The sequence below is a fragment of the Pholcus phalangioides genome, unplaced genomic scaffold (genome assembly GCF_987345545.1).
Source record: "Pholcus phalangioides strain wild (caught in Gottingen) unplaced genomic scaffold, Ppha-v1.0 ptg000015l_1, whole genome shotgun sequence".
Classification (NCBI taxonomy): domain Eukaryota; kingdom Metazoa; phylum Arthropoda; class Arachnida; order Araneae; family Pholcidae; genus Pholcus; species Pholcus phalangioides.
In genome coordinates, this window is record NW_028301608.1 from 851,343 (window position 1) to 867,315 (window position 15,973).

A 15,973-nucleotide genomic window follows, 5' to 3' on the forward strand; every position below is an offset into this window, starting at 1 on the left:
AATTTTTTATTCCAACCCTTTTAGGTGGGAAAAACTGAACATAATCAACAGGGCCTGACAAATTCCATGCTGCAGATTGCAATAGTGACTGAAAAATCAGTGTTGACGAGTTTTCTATGTGTGATGAATTGGAGTTTTAAGATGCAAAAAAGTTTTGCAATTTATGAGTTTCTACTTACATGGAAAAACATTTAACAGAGCCAAGAAAAGCCTTAAAAAATTATTGTCATTTTTCTTCCAGGGGAAAAAATATACTTGACTATGAATGTAGCTAGTACCAATTTTTTTTTCAGTTTGTCAAGCCCAATAAAACATGTCAATAATCTGTGTCAAGAAATTTAGTATAATCTGCAGATTCTATACAGGAAATCATTTTAATTTTATGCATAAAATCAACAGATCGATGAAACAAATATCAAAATATTAAATCACAAATATTACAAAGAGAAAACTTACAATCAAGATTATTCAGGCTCATAACAGTATCGAGATCAACATTCAGGATTTTTCCTATCTTTTCAACAAGAGTTAGAGCATTGGTAGGAAATATAGCAACATGATCTCCAGTTTCATACCTGATAAGAATTTAATGTAAAGAAAAAGTTCATTTGAAGAAAAATACAAATGCACATACAAGAAAAAAGGGAATACATAAATTTAATTTTAAAAACAATAACTTGAGGAAAATCTGACAGACAGACTAATACCTGATTTTAGCACCAGTGATATCAATTTCAATATGCATGCAGGATCTATCGCTTTTATACAATTCCCTCTTTACCATCACAGGAGCAAGGAATGGATTTTTCTGATCATACGGTCTGTTGAGTGGAAAAACAAAAATCATCTATATTCAATCGTGTGTGTATATATATAAACATAAGTTTCTGTACTAATGCATTGAAATGCTTCTTTGTTGCAAGTAAGAAAAATGAGTCATGCCATTCATGACGACTTATAATATACCAATATTAAAATAGTCTTTAAAAGTATTATTTTATCCCAATTCAAGATTTCTTCAAAATATTTGAAACAGTGCTTAGAAAGCTATGACATTTAACAAACAGTATTGTTATAATAACTGTTGCATAAGATTCTCAGTTTTCTCATTCCTCATTCACCAGGACACGAAGAAAAAGGGTTTGCAGAAGACAGAGATTCTGACTATATACAGTATCTTCTAAATACAGTAAATGAGCTGCTGAGATGTATCAGCTATATACAGAAAAATGATCAAAGAAAAATTTCCTTAGAAATGCAGCAACTTTCTACACACACCAGAGGATACAATCGGCACAAAATTATCTTTCAAGAACAATAGAGAAAAATATTTAAATGGAACTAAATTTTATACATTTGATCAACCTTCTAAGAGTTTTCTTTGAGAAGTTTAAACTAATGCTGATTGGATATTAGACATTAGTTTAAAATGCTTATGCCCATCATAATTCATTAGAATTCCCCCAGAGTCAGAATATCAGGAAAAAGAAGTTATTGGATAGGCTTCAGCTTTGACTTAATGGAAAAAGCTAAAAATTCACTTTTAAATGTATAAGCCATGGCTTTACTGCGGGAAATTATATTTGAATATCTCTCAAAACTTTCCACTTTCTAAGAATATAAACTTTTAACTTGGAAGTGACAAACTTGCAATCTACTCATTGTTGGAACATTTAAAGTTAAAACTATCTTTGAATAAGGAAAAAAATTTTGAATTCAGTCACTTACGGCTTTTGGTTCTTGTAAGAGTTAAGTCGAGCTATCTCTCCAGTGAATATCTTCTCGGGAGGAATGTCTTCATGAACAACAAGTTCATATTGTCTCATCGTGATATCTTCACCGAGGGTTTCAATGTGGTAATGTTCACAGACAGCTCCCCAGAACTTTTCTTTCCAAGTGATGAAGTCCTCTTCAATACTGTAAGTAAAAATTAATGTTTGTCTTTCCAAAATGGATAAAATTGAAAGAAGATTTAGATTCATTAATAAAAAAGGTTCTCTTAATTCAATAAAAAGGCATGATGATTTTACAGGCATCCCTCGCCTTACGCAATTATTTTGTAGAACCAATTAGTCACATAAGGTGAAATCACATAAAGCCACATTTAACATGGGTAAGATGGGGATTTTGTTCAGAAGGATAAGGAAAAATAAACCCAACTTCCGAATTAATTATCCAAACTTATAAATAAATCTAGTCAATTTAGGCTGTATGAATAAACTTGATTAATACTTTTTGCTTCTGTTTTCACTACCGCATATTGATTCTAGTATGGATGTTTTTGTTCCTGAAGAGCCTGATACGATAGGTTGATAATATTTTTAATGAAAGCAGTCAAGATTCAGCTGGCAAGCAGTAATTTTTGTCTCTTTATAAACATTTTAGAAGCAAAGCTAGGGAATTGTGAATACAGTAGACTCTTGATAATCAAGTCGCATGTTAATCTGGCTCATTCAGTACTCCGGCATTTTCAGGCAGATTTCCTTTGAGTCATAGAAGAGGAAAAACATGTCATTGCATGTCTGTGTGCAGAGATTTAAATCATTTGTGTGAATAGCAAGGTATAAAAAAATCATGATATAAAAAAATATATTAAAAAAATTGTTTATTTAAATCAGATTTTTTGATTAAAATTAACTGCTTATTAATCAATAGGAATATATATTTTCATATCACCTAACTGCTTTTTTCTTCTAATTGCTCAAATTAATTAAGCATTAATGAATAAACTACAAATGAACCATAAGCAAAAAATATTAACAAAAATCTGTGTTTACGTAACATGAAAGATCATTGAGCCTAAATGAACTTCATAGATTAAAATTTTTTTTATAGAGAAAAGAGCTTTTATTCATGAGCCCCCCCCCCCCATTAAAGTGAACGAGTGGTGGCACCTCAGTATCATGCATACGGTGCAGATTTCTAAATTCACTCCATGTACAACCAAAGGGTCATTCAAAATCAACAAAATAAAACAAATTCTATTGACAAGATTGTTTCATGCACAACTAATGGACATGTTTCTGACTTGCATGTTGCTCATTAGTTTACACACTTTTATTCTTTCACAGATTTAATGGGTTTTAATAAGAAAATAAGCAAACTTAAAATTTTAATATGGAGAGTAAAGTCAAAAGCCCAACAATATTTATGTTGATACATCATCTAGAAATTAGGGCATAGAGTTCAAGGCTTTATACAAAAAATAATTCCTGTTTTTTAAAAGGGGGAACCCTAGTGTCATATTGTAATGAATTGAAAATACTTAATGCAGTTAAGCTAAACGTGTGAAGTTCAATTCCCTTTATTTTTCTGCAATTTTTTCCATGCAAAAAATTCTAGAAATAGAGCAATTTTATTTTTGCACTGTATCTAGGGATTAAGTTCAAGTCTGTATTTACTCCAAAAAGATTTTCTACACTTCTTTTAATCACAAACTTTATCACATGCATGCCATACTAGGTTACTTTCACTTCAATATGATTAAGGTTATGTAAAGAAAATTTTTTTTAAAACCAAGTGATTTTAATCGTGATTTAAATAAGTGTACCCTGGTGAATAGGCTTTTCAATTTGTAATATATTCATAGATCCCGGCAAAAAAGGTCCTTACTAATAATTTTTCATATATACTTACCTTGACATACCTTCCAGGGTCGGCTGGGATAATTACATGCTGGCAATCATGGTTGATCCATGTTGCCAGATTTTCATCACGATCTTTCAATATTATTAAATTATATGTGAATTAGTCTCTGTGATCTTGAAGCCCATTGGCTCCCATGGCCACGTGACCAGGAATTTCCCTTTAAATATAGGTTGTGCACTATCAGCATTCGCTATTCACTTTCCCACGTGTACGTCTGTCTAGTTATGGTTTGAGAGAAAGCAAGGTTCTTTGTGCACTTCCCCATCCTCTGGACACAATAACGAATAGCATGTGGTAATCTCGCCTTGGTGGTAGCTCTGCCACTCTTGCTGTGAAGATCAAGGGAAATAGTTTCCTGGCTGAAAATCCTTCTGATGCCTCCACTGTCATATAGTCCTGCTCATCATAATTATGACATAACTCTACTCTCTACAGGTCTTCTCTTCCTAAACTGATTATGGACCGAATAAATAGTGCTGTCTGATGTTTCGTATGTCTGTGGAAAGGTGATGCGAATCTGCATGAACTTCTTAATTGAATGACATGACTGTAGTGCCACAGAAAGAAGGTAGTTCCTGTGTGAACAGACTTCCAGAAAAATATTCTAGTTAGGCAGATGTCGATCTAATTTACCGTGATAGGCTCGATATTTTTAGAGCTTAACTCTAAAAAACTACTGCATTACAAAAAAAAAAATCAAACTACAGACCAAATTTTGCAGGTTGCAATTTTTAAAATTAACTTTTCAAAATCATGTTATAGTGAAATCGCATAAAGCAAAGGATACCTGTATATGCAATAGGGTTTTAACGATTAAAAAAGTGATCAATAAATTCTTTTTTTGATGTTTTGTAAAACTTTATTGGGTTATTTGGGGGGGGGGACTGAGAGAATCAAGGGTAAATGATGGTGCAAATAGAATGGAAAGAAATACACCAGACATTATGCCCTACCTGCATATGCATTTGAATAGAAATTTTGCATGAAATTAAACAACACTAACTTTGTATGGACACATTAAGAACTTAAAGGAAATGAAACTTGTTCGGCACCAGTGAAATCAGTTCTATTAATACATTGAATTGAAATTTCACAAAACCATGTCAAACCATACTTGGCATCATCATCTCCAAGACCAAGATCAAACACCCTTGTAGCGCCAAGTTCTTCCAACCTTGAATCAACATATGTGCCCATCGAATTATAATGTTCATATGTTTTATTTCCAAGTCCAAACACCTAAGGTTTTAGAAATATATTGCATACTTAATGTCAATTCAAAATATATCCAGTTTTTACACAAGCTCTAAAAGCTTGCACCAATTATTTCAGAATGAATACAACCTTAAATTAAATTGATCTTACAGCATATTGGAGTCCTGAAAGGTCAGCATCTCCAGCTTGTAACCACTGATAAAACTCTTGCGCATTATCAGTTGGATCACCTTCACCATAGGTTGCCATACAGAATATTGCTAATGATCTGTCTATTTCAGACAGCTTTGGCAGGTCTTCCTAAAAAGGAAAGAAAAGAGCAATAAAAATAATGCCAGACTGTTTTTCCTTTGCTTGTGCAAACCTATCGTTACTCTTCCTAGTATGACAATAACAAAATTCTACTATAAACAATATAGAATATGTTCTCACTCTTCTATAAAAAGTTCCATATCCATGGAAATATTGCAATGTAAAGGGTGTACAGCAGTGATTCCCAACGGGGGCGATGGAATGTTCCAGGGGGGCAAATTGTGTCTCCCTTGCAATGACAACATTTATCTGCAGTTCAACAGAATAATAAAAAAAAGCAAACACCCAAAGCGCTATGGGGGACGTGCCAGATCAGGAGTAAAACAAAAATTAACTGCAGAAAAATTTAGGAAAACATTTTTCAACTGTGAAACTCAAAGTATACTGGATTTTAATGATTCTCTGAGGAAAACTAATTTTTGATGCATTTAATCTAACTGGAAATAAACACATTTGTGAATTTCCGGGGTCACTTTACTGATGTGGCTTATACACCAAAGGGATGCTGAACCAGTCTCGCATGGGTGAAAAAAAAAATTGTCTCAGCTCACTCCGTCCATAATATAAGTATTTCTTCAGAAATATATACGGGGTGATTATAAAAAACTATCCTGACATATGGGCCCCTAACTATCATACCATTCACAGAAACTGAATGAAATTTTGGCATAAGGTATTTTGAGGTATGCGCTCAAGAATGATATGGAAAACAACAGTGTCACTCTAACAGTTACGGTTACAGTGAGAAAATTTCGAAAATATCAAATGGCAACACCAAGTTTTTGTATCGGAATGCGATCTCCATACTGAAAAACACTAAATAGCGTTGGAATGGCACCTGTAGCACGAAAATCCCCAGAGCTAGGCAAGGAAAAAGTAAAAAGGACTTTGCCGTGCACCAGAGCATTAATGTTCGTTTCATTCGTCACACCGTTTCTTCGGCTGAGATCCCAGCCCGATTGATGCTCCACAAGGTCATGTGGAAAATTTGTGAAACACAATAAAATGCTTTATTTTATACTGCTTCTCTGTCCTTATTGGTTGTCCTCACTTTTAGCCTATCTACCGCCGGTGATTTTCATGCTACAGTTGCCGTTCGAACGCTATTTAGGGTTTTTCACAATGGAGATCACATTCCAATACAAAAAACTTGGTGTTGCCATTTGATATTTTCGAAATTTCCTCACTGTACATGTAACTGTTAGAGTGACACTGTTGTTTTCCATATCATTCTTGAGCGCATACATCAAAATACCTTATGCCAAAATTTCATTCAGTTTCTGTGAATGGTATGATAGTTAGGGGCCCATATGTCGGGATAGTTTTTTTATAATCACCCTGTATATATAAATAAATATATATTCAATATTTTTAAAAATGCATTTTAAATTTTTGTTATATAAAGGGGGGTGCCCCCTCCCGTATGCCTGAGTAAGCACCAGGGTTGTTTGGTTTAAACCATGGTTTAAACCTTGGTTTTAACCAAGTGGTGTTTTTAAAAAAACCACTTTGGTTTTTTTCAAAAAATCAAATAAAAGCTGCCTAAATATCATTTTTTTCCCTTGAAAAATATCACAATGGTTCATTATTAGCAAAAGGTTTCATTTTTACCACATTTTATATCCTTGGGGTACATTCTGATGGTATATCTTTAAATGCATAAGATTTTATGAGTGGATTTTTTCAAAAAGTCTCATAAAAGTGGGCAGAATATTGAATATATATATATTCAATTGTTTTTTTTATACTTTCACACACACACTGTTAAGCCCAGTTAATCAAGGTTCTACTGTATAGTAATAACAGATTTATGAAAAATAATCAGCTATATACAAGGTGATTATGATTTAAGTTTTGATTCCAAAACTATACAATAAGTACTGATCAGAATGATTTGAAAATTTGCATGGATACTCCTGAAGCAATGGAAGTTTCTTTCGCAAAAGAAAAAAGTACAAAATGTGCAAGTAGATGATGCTGTACTTGGCCCGCAGTATAATCTATTTTGTGCAACCACATCATTTCAGCACTTCCACAGCATCAGTGGGTGGATAGAACTTCTATCAAGATGCACATTGCAATACCAACAAAGCAGCTGCTGAAGACCCATTTTGACAGGATGCACCTTAACCCTTGCAACTTCTGGCTGTGGGGGTACCTCAAAATGCTATAAACAGTGGTCAGATTGCAAACTTTGGTGAATTGCAATCTCCAGCACATTCCCTATATGTTAGAAGTTCCTTAGGAATATTAACGGGGGGGGGGGGGGGCGTGTTTGGTTTAATAAAGCTGAATTGCAGGCACATCCACATTATGACCATGGCATACTCCGATTCTGTTGTCGAACAAGAATTTTTGTGCTTTCAACCTCATAGCCAGAACACGCGGTGGACAACATATTTAACATTTTTTAAGTAAGTTGTAGTTATTTGTTCCATTACTTCATTTTTTGTGATGTTTCCATGAATTATGAAATCGTGAATGCTATAATTAAGGTATCATTTTGCCATGACTGGCTATCGTTTCCATTCTGCGAGCAAATTTCCCACGTGTTGGATGATGTCATTAATTTTACATTTTTAAGTATTTTTTCCCCTTTATCAAATAAAATTGAATTTTTTCAGGAATATTCATGTCAATTTGCAAGTCATTCTGACAATCGTTCTTTTTTACAGTGTTTTGAAATCAGAACCTTAGTTATAATCACCCTGTATATCGTAAATCATTGCTAATTAATCTGCATTATTTATGCTTCATTAAATACATTATATTCACCTAATTTTTATTACTTTTTGCAAAATAGCTTCCTAATTAAGTTTCCTGAAAGTAACTGGAGAAAAACCTTTATATACTATATGGTTAATAATAACATTAAAAGAATTTTCAAACACACAGTAATCCATTGAGTTAAGCAAAAAATAATTAAATTGCAAAAGTTGGTTTTTGTTAAAATGTAATAAATATTTATTGATTTAATTAGCATGGGAATAGTGTTAATTACATTAATAAACATTTTATTTTAGTTAATTATTGGAAGTGGGAATGATTTTTCAGAAATTTCATTGTTTTTAATGTTGATACTATTTAAAACAAAAAACCGGTTTAAACCAAAAAAACCTGGTTTAAACCAAAAAAACCCGGTTTTTTGGTTTTTTTCAAAAAAACCGGTTTTTTTACCAACCCTGGTAAGCACCCACAGGTTGAAAATACTTTAGATGCCCCTTGCTGCTACATTATTCTGCTGTTGTGAAATTAGCATCACTGCAGAAGTTCTTGGTTGTTTTCAAAGCCTGATTTACAGAAACAGTTCATGATCATCCATTATGAAACTGTTTCCCCAATTTTGCTTATCATTCTTATGCTATCAAGGAAATATACTTCAATTAACATATCACAATCTGAACTTTCCAATACTTTTGGTACTCTTGATGACGACAAAAGGATTCAGATTTGTAATGGGACACCTTGATCAATAGGTGGAAAAAACAATCCGTATTAAGTGGTACACATTCTGGATGCACTGCAACTGAACAAAGTCAAAGTGGGCATTAACTTACCAAAGAATAAGTAGAGATCAACAGAATTTTCAAACTTTAATTAGTCTTCAAAAAATTGTTATTTAAAAACTTCATCAAGAAAAGCAAAGTCTGGCTTCTTGTAGAATTTCTCCAAATTAAATTTGTTCACACAAAAATGATTTTTTTCCCCTTTCAACTTAAAATTATTCAAAAAAGTTGAAAAAAGTTTGAACTAAAAAAAAAAAAAAAATTCAATATTAAATTAGATAAAAAACTGAAGGGGGAGTTCGTCAAAATTACAATTATCCAAAATTTGAGTTAGCCAAGTGCTACTGTATAAGGTGGGGTGCAAAGTAACCTGCTCCTGTGGGTTACTTTGCATGAATTTTAAAAAAAGTAATAAAATTAAAGAAAAAATTGTGATAGCTTTGATAGCTTATAATTGTGATAGACAACACAGATCGGTTCTCACATCATCTTAATATATCAACATCATTTTCAAAAACAATTTCACATATTTGTTATGCCTAGCACAAGTTTGTCCTAATAAACCCACAAAATGGGACAAAGTAGCCCTGTATCATAGTATCGTTGTTTCTGATAATAAGCACTCACTGGAGTCTTTCTTTTCAATAAATTTCCCGACTTTTACAAATACATAATTTCATATCGCTGAGCAGCAATGATGCTCTATTCTAACTCCTGTGGATATTTACTGAGTGAAAGTATACAATGGGATGTGCAAATTAAACCTTTATGCCCCCTTTTCAGAAATTTCAATGACAAAGGTAATGTTAGTGTTTCAGAATACGGGTATAATGAATAAAATTCAATCTTACCATGTCAACATCTTCTGGATCAGAAACCATGGCTTTCATTCCATAGCGGTTAGCTTCTTTAGCAAGTCGAACTGCAAATTCCTCTGCTGTGCCTGTTTGAGAGCCATAGAAAACTACAACATTGCGACCCTGAAAAATTTCCAGAAAACTAAATTTTTGTCCATCGATTACCTAAAAAATCATTCATTTATCACATATTCATTAGCTTCAAAACATTTGACGCTAATGAATATTAAAATATAGTTGATGCTCATTATATAATCACCACAGATTTTTAGTACTGTTCCATTATAACGACTGGTACAGTAAGTCCCAAATCTTTTCTTATTCATTACTTTCCTTCCAATATAATTGAATTGATACATTGAATAGCTTACAATAGCTTCCAATATATTAAATAGCTTACCCCCGGAGGTAGTAAATTGTAACACAATTGACACGTTTAAAAAGAAATACGATAAACATGTTGGGGTAAATCGAGAAGCTTATCCATACTTAGAATCAGACAACCATAAGTATTCTTTATGGGCATTGTATATAGGGCATCATGTGTACATATTGTTTATAATTTTTGTTAATTGCATTTTTAATTGGGTTGCTATATTTTTGAAATATATGACATCCATAGTTTTATGGGCATCTTTTTCTCAACCACCTCGTTGGGCATTTTGCCTGTTGTGGTGTTGTATTTTTATATATTTGTATAATGACCTATAAGATCATTCAATTCAACACAAAGTGGAAATTTAGCTCTGCCCTTTTCAACTCTTTTTGCAGAAATATGAATAAAATCTGCATTTTTCTTTTTTGTTTGAAAATTATGCTTATGAGCAAAAATTTTATGCTTTGTGTATTTATTTCCACGTTATCACAACTGAGCCAATGGATCTCGCTTTTGTACCCATACCTACTGTGCAATTGCGGATAATCTTCCCTACGGTCTCCAATCAGCATGCTTCACTCGTAAAATAAACACGTGTGTGAGCATGACTGTTCTACTTGGAGTAAACTGGGGGCTGATTGTATTATTGAACATGACTTTGACGGAGCTAGCTCATGAACAGGGGCGAACCTTTGAGGAAGACCACGAGACTGGAGGCGCATGAGGATGACATTCAAGAACTAGTGGTAGAACATGACCAGGAGGGTTCACCATAGATGAACTGATGGATCTCTTTTGTACACAACAGTAAGAGTTTATGAATGGTATCTCTTCTAAGGAAGAGAGAAGTTCCTCTCATTTCAAATAGGACTACAGAGATGTATATAGAATGTAGGAATATGTGCAAATTTTTTTTTCAAAAGAACCAATCAAATAAAGCTGTAGTAAAGTGAGCAATGAATCTGTCCAACGACAACGCCATTTCCAAGAAATCCTAAAAAAGAGGCAAAAGCAAGTGCCATTGGACAGGTTCTGTTTCAAAGTCACAAAATATGAATAAATTTTTAAAGATAGTCTGTCCTAAACGATAATCCCACTCTTTCTCTCGTCATCTAAAGTAAGTAAATTTGTACAAATTATCGTATTAAATGTTTATTCATGGTGTCATTTACATTAAATATATTTTATTGTATTATTTATAATATTATTGTGTTTTGTGTTATTGGTTGAATGCAGTTTATCAGTAATTTTTATGTGAATAAATAATTGTGGAACGAGTTATCCAAGTTGCCATTATTTCCTATAAGGAAGTTTAATTTGATATATGAGAGATTAGGATAACGAGCATGTTTAGGGAATGAATTGCACTTGCTAACCGAAGTTAAACTATATTATAATTTTTTATTTTTCCCAAATAGGAAATAGGAATTCTTTGAAGAATATTTTCTTCAAACCTTTGATATAACGACCTCCCAATATAATGTATGTTTTCCAAAAAGTAATTGGGGGGGGGGGGGGTGTCCCCTTATAACCAACATCAATTGTACTATTCCACTGTAAAAAGAAATAAATTTATCTCTCACCGTTTGCTTCATTTTGGATATGAAACTTGAATCTGATGCTGCTGAAACATTGGGCCTGAAAGAAAAAATAAACATGAAAAGTAACTGAAGAATGTGCGAAAACTCTGATAATCAATTCACAAGTTTGTTGACAACCTTAAAAATACATACTCTATGGAGAAGGTTTTGATGACTGGCTCCTTGGTTTCTTTTGTCCGGAAGAAAAACCAGTATACTGTAACACCTATCAGAGCTACGATAATTGCAACATCAACCAAACCAAAAATTTGTCCAGTTTCTTCCACTGGTATATCGGTATCAGCACCGGGAATGCCTAAATCTTCCCCTGGTACACTCATTTTCAAATCCTGAAGAAAAAAGAAAAGATTTTAACCCTTTAAGTGACACAACAGGAATACCATGCACTTTTCTTTTTTTAATGAAGTAGGCTTACTTCAGATTTCCAACAGATGCAAACTAAGAGATGCAGGGTAAAGCGTTCCACTAAGAAATCAACTTTACAAAATGTCTGGGCTTGTCAATGTTAAAGAGGTTTTCGATGATAAGAGGCTTTTAAGGAGGTAAAATAACTTGATCGGGATTGATGGGGTGGTTAGCGACTTCACCGATGTCGTGAAACTAATGGGGGAAGTCAGGAATCAAAGCGATTGGGTGATGCTCCAGATGAACTTGAATATGATTGCAAAATGACCTTTAGTGTTGATAAGTGCATGGGTGCTCGTTTTGGTTAGAATAATTCACGTTTCACTGACGAGTTGAATGATGCCATTATCCCGGATGCAATTAGGGTCACCGATTTGGGAATTTTCATTGAAGAGTGGCTTAGGTTTTCTGAGCATCGTTTAGCAGTGGGCAAAAAATCTAATAGGATGTTTGCTTTTATTCTTAAAAAAGTCTCTTCACGTTTTCCTAAAGTCATTCTGACACTTAGTTCATCCTACACTGGAGTATGCTATAAGGTTTTTGAGACCATACCTACAGAGGGACATTGAAAGGGGTGCAGCGAAGAGCTGTGCATGCACTTGTTGGAACACAAGGCTTGAACTATGAAGAAAGACCCGACTCAAATATGTTTACATTGCGGGAACACAGGTGTCGGAAGGGGAGGGGGGTATATTCGAAGTGTATACAATTTTTAATGAGATGGACCATGAATTATTAATATGCTGCCAATCAACTGCTTCGATAAAGGGACACCAGTGTTGTTTGGTAAGGGGCAATTCGAGGTTGCTGCGATGTTGTGTCGCAGGGAATTTCTCTTTAATAGACTTGTTAATAAATGTAATAGCTCGACCCTGGAGGGTCGTGGATGCTACCACAATTGACACGTTTAAAAAGAAATGTGATAAGCATATTAGGGTAAATCGAGAAGCTATCCATACTTAGAATAAGACAACCGTAAATAAATTATATGGGCATTGTATAATATTTTATCATGTGTATATATTGTTCGTAATTGCATTTATAATTGGGTTGTTGAAATATGACAACCATATTTGTTATTTTCATCTTTTTCTCAGCCACCTCGTTGGGCATTTTGCCTGTTGTGGCCTTGCATTTGTATTTCTTAAGCACTTATTACTCGAATTCGCCACCCTCCTACGAATTTGCTACCCAGGTCCATTAAGTACCCCTCGACCTGTAAATACACCTCTGACCACAGGATACGGACCACTTATGTGCTTGTTAGGCAAAAATTTGTCCAGCCTGTTTCTCCAACACTTTCCACAATCTCTCAGCGGAGGGAGGCTCCTAATGATTATCATTTCTCTCTCCCCGTAATACGAACAGCGGCGATGAAACCTAAAGATATCAATGAAACCACGACCATCGCCTTTTCAATGAAATTATTTAACAAATAGGTACATATAAAAATCCGCAGCATAACAATAGCTTAATTTGAAGGAGGAAATGAACGAAGTCATCCTATGGGCGAGAGGCTTTTCATCACGTGAACTTCAATCTCGATTTGATGTAAAGGCAATTAAAGCTGCTCCCAATGTGATACATTAACAAATAAAAACAATTGAAATAATTGGGAATTTACTCGAATTAATTAATTGAGCCGGACGTAAACAAACCACTTACCGAATTTTTTTTTGAACAGCAAATAACTTAACAACAAACAACAACGCTATATTATTGGGGAGGCGAATGAAAGCAACAAAAACAATTAATTCGCATTAAAGTTAGAGAGAAACGATGAATAATTGCGAGACATGAAATGGAAACGAGCTCCCTCCAGCGATGAAATACGGAGGTTAAAGGAAGGAGGCGAAACTATGCCCTTTCCCTGAATCACGCTTTATCTGCTCTTATCGCGTCAGCGCCATCTGTCGGACGCCAACATCAAGAAAATAAATAATGATACGTAATACCGTAATTACGATCGGTGAAATAAACCGTTCAGTCCCCCCCCCCCACACACACACAATTTATGAACAAAACTATTATTTTTTTGTTTGTCCTCGACTAAACGATTTCGGCGAATTGTTCGGTTTTGCAAAACAAAAATCAAATTACTGTGTATGTACAGTATGTTAATGCAGCGGTTCTCAACCTTTTTGTGCCTATGCCCCCCCCCCTTTCAACCATTTCTCATGGATCCCTCCTTGCAACCATGAACAATCCCCCCCCCCCCGTTTTTTCCCGTTAAAAGACAATTGTGCAAACATTGTTTGAAGTATAAATATGCGTTTGAATTTAATTTATTTTTAATTTATGAAATTAACGAAAAAGCAAAATAAACATATAATACAACACAATAAAAAATATATATAATAAATTGTTTTCAATCAAATGTGTGAACATTGCGCTTGAAGACGGCATAATGTCATCAAGTTACTGTTCAGGATGAAGTTCGAATTATTTACAAATCAGTTTTTCTTGGGTAAATTTGAATTTGGGTGAATCAGAATTTCAAACTAATCAGCAATTATAAATAATCAGATTTCAAAAAAGAAAATTATCGGTTAATTTTGATTATATAATTTCGATACGGTGAGATTTACATTCATCGTGAAAATCTGATGTCTCGCTGAATGACAAGCTATCTCCAAGTGGCTTTTTGGTTCATAATGTGACCTTTCTCCCACAGGCGAACGAAACAACGTGTGAGTTGGCTTAAACACAACACAATATTTCACGTAACAGACACTATATGTAATGTAGTGCATAGGTAACAAGACATATGGTATTTTACTGGCAAACCGCGTTCACCCTACACAGGAATACTTTCAATTAGAAAAATTATCCAAATAACGTGTAGTACTCAGATATGCCATTCGTGTTGCAAGCAGGGGTTGTATAGTGATTCAAATAAAAATGTTAACTTTTCTGTACGGACACCGTGTGCTCAAAAACCCAAATACAAAGTTGTTGCCCCGTCTCTTCTGATGCCAACAAAACCGTTTTATCCGCATTTAACGATGTTTTTTGGTTGATTGTCTTCAAATAAATGTTACTGTCAATAAAGTGACACTGTATGCATATATACAGTACATTCATCTCGAAACCTTATAATTATTGATAACACAAACTCATGACAAGGGCTCTGATTTTTATGACCTAAAGAAGAAACGTAGTTGCTAAAAACTTATCAGCAACGACGTTTCGTCTTTGGGTCATGAAAATCGGAGCCCTACTTATGAGAGATTGGTTACACACACGCAAAAAAAATCATTGTGTTTGTTTTCGTGAAACTCAAAATTTTTGAAATTTCAGGTGCTAAATTTCATCTTTCAACTACTCAGATCCTTATGCTCGGCAATGAAATATCCTGCCAACCAATCAAAAATCAATCAAATCTTTATGTTAATGTTACTTAAATAGGGGAAAAATTGCGAAAAAATATTTTATGCATTTTGTTTGAAATTAAATTTTTTGCTCAATCTTTTAATAAATTTCTTCATGGCTCCCTTATCAGCAGCCATGGCTCCCTTATCAGCAGCCATGGCTCCCCTTTTGCGATATTTTCCTCTATGACCCTCCTGGAATATCCTGGGACCCCTTGGGGCCATATGGTCCCCGGTTGAGAACCACTGTGTTAATGGTCCATGTAATCCTCCTTTTTGACTTGAGCCGTCCCCGAGCATGAGCCCTCGGGACAAATGATTTTTCTGAAGCCATTACCTGCCAAATTCTCGAAAATTTCAACCGGTTTTCATTTTTTCGATTCCTCCCCCCCCCCCTCCCCTGATCCCGAGGCCACGGCTTAACGAGGCATGTGCAAAACAAAATGTAACGTCTAATATATAGTGTGGATCCCGCTAATAATATTCCCACTTAGAACATTTTCCCGCTTAGTACGACTCATTTTTTCGTGGTCTCCTAACTCTTACTGATACTCATTGAGATTTCCTATTTAAAGCGCTTTTCCACTTTGAACGTTTTCATGACGGCTTTTGATAAAATACAGTTACATAAAATAAAATACAATTTTACGGCCCATAAGTTCGGCTCTGTGTGTTCTTGACT

The 15,973-nt window shown here is 34.3% G+C and overlaps 1 protein-coding gene across 1 annotated transcript in view; it reads right to left on the reverse strand.

Moving 5' to 3' along the window:
* Positions 1 to 13,816, reverse strand: part of Cpr (Cytochrome P450 reductase) — a 31,388-nt gene extending 17,572 nt beyond the window's left edge. The window contains exons 1-9 of the mRNA XM_089242476.1: positions 13,586 to 13,816; positions 11,648 to 11,844; positions 11,498 to 11,552; positions 9,533 to 9,661; positions 5,014 to 5,163; positions 4,763 to 4,887; positions 1,729 to 1,917; positions 708 to 821; positions 457 to 575 (exon numbers count right to left, since the gene is read on the reverse strand). Coding sequence (XP_089098602.1) covers positions 457 to 575; positions 708 to 821; positions 1,729 to 1,917; positions 4,763 to 4,887; positions 5,014 to 5,163; positions 9,533 to 9,661; positions 11,498 to 11,552; positions 11,648 to 11,835 — 1,069 coding nt within the window. The 5' untranslated portion in view covers positions 11,836 to 11,844; positions 13,586 to 13,816. The remainder of the gene's footprint in view (positions 1 to 456; positions 576 to 707; positions 822 to 1,728; positions 1,918 to 4,762; positions 4,888 to 5,013; positions 5,164 to 9,532; positions 9,662 to 11,497; positions 11,553 to 11,647; positions 11,845 to 13,585) is intronic.
* Between the last annotated feature and the right edge of the window lie 2,157 nt (positions 13,817 to 15,973).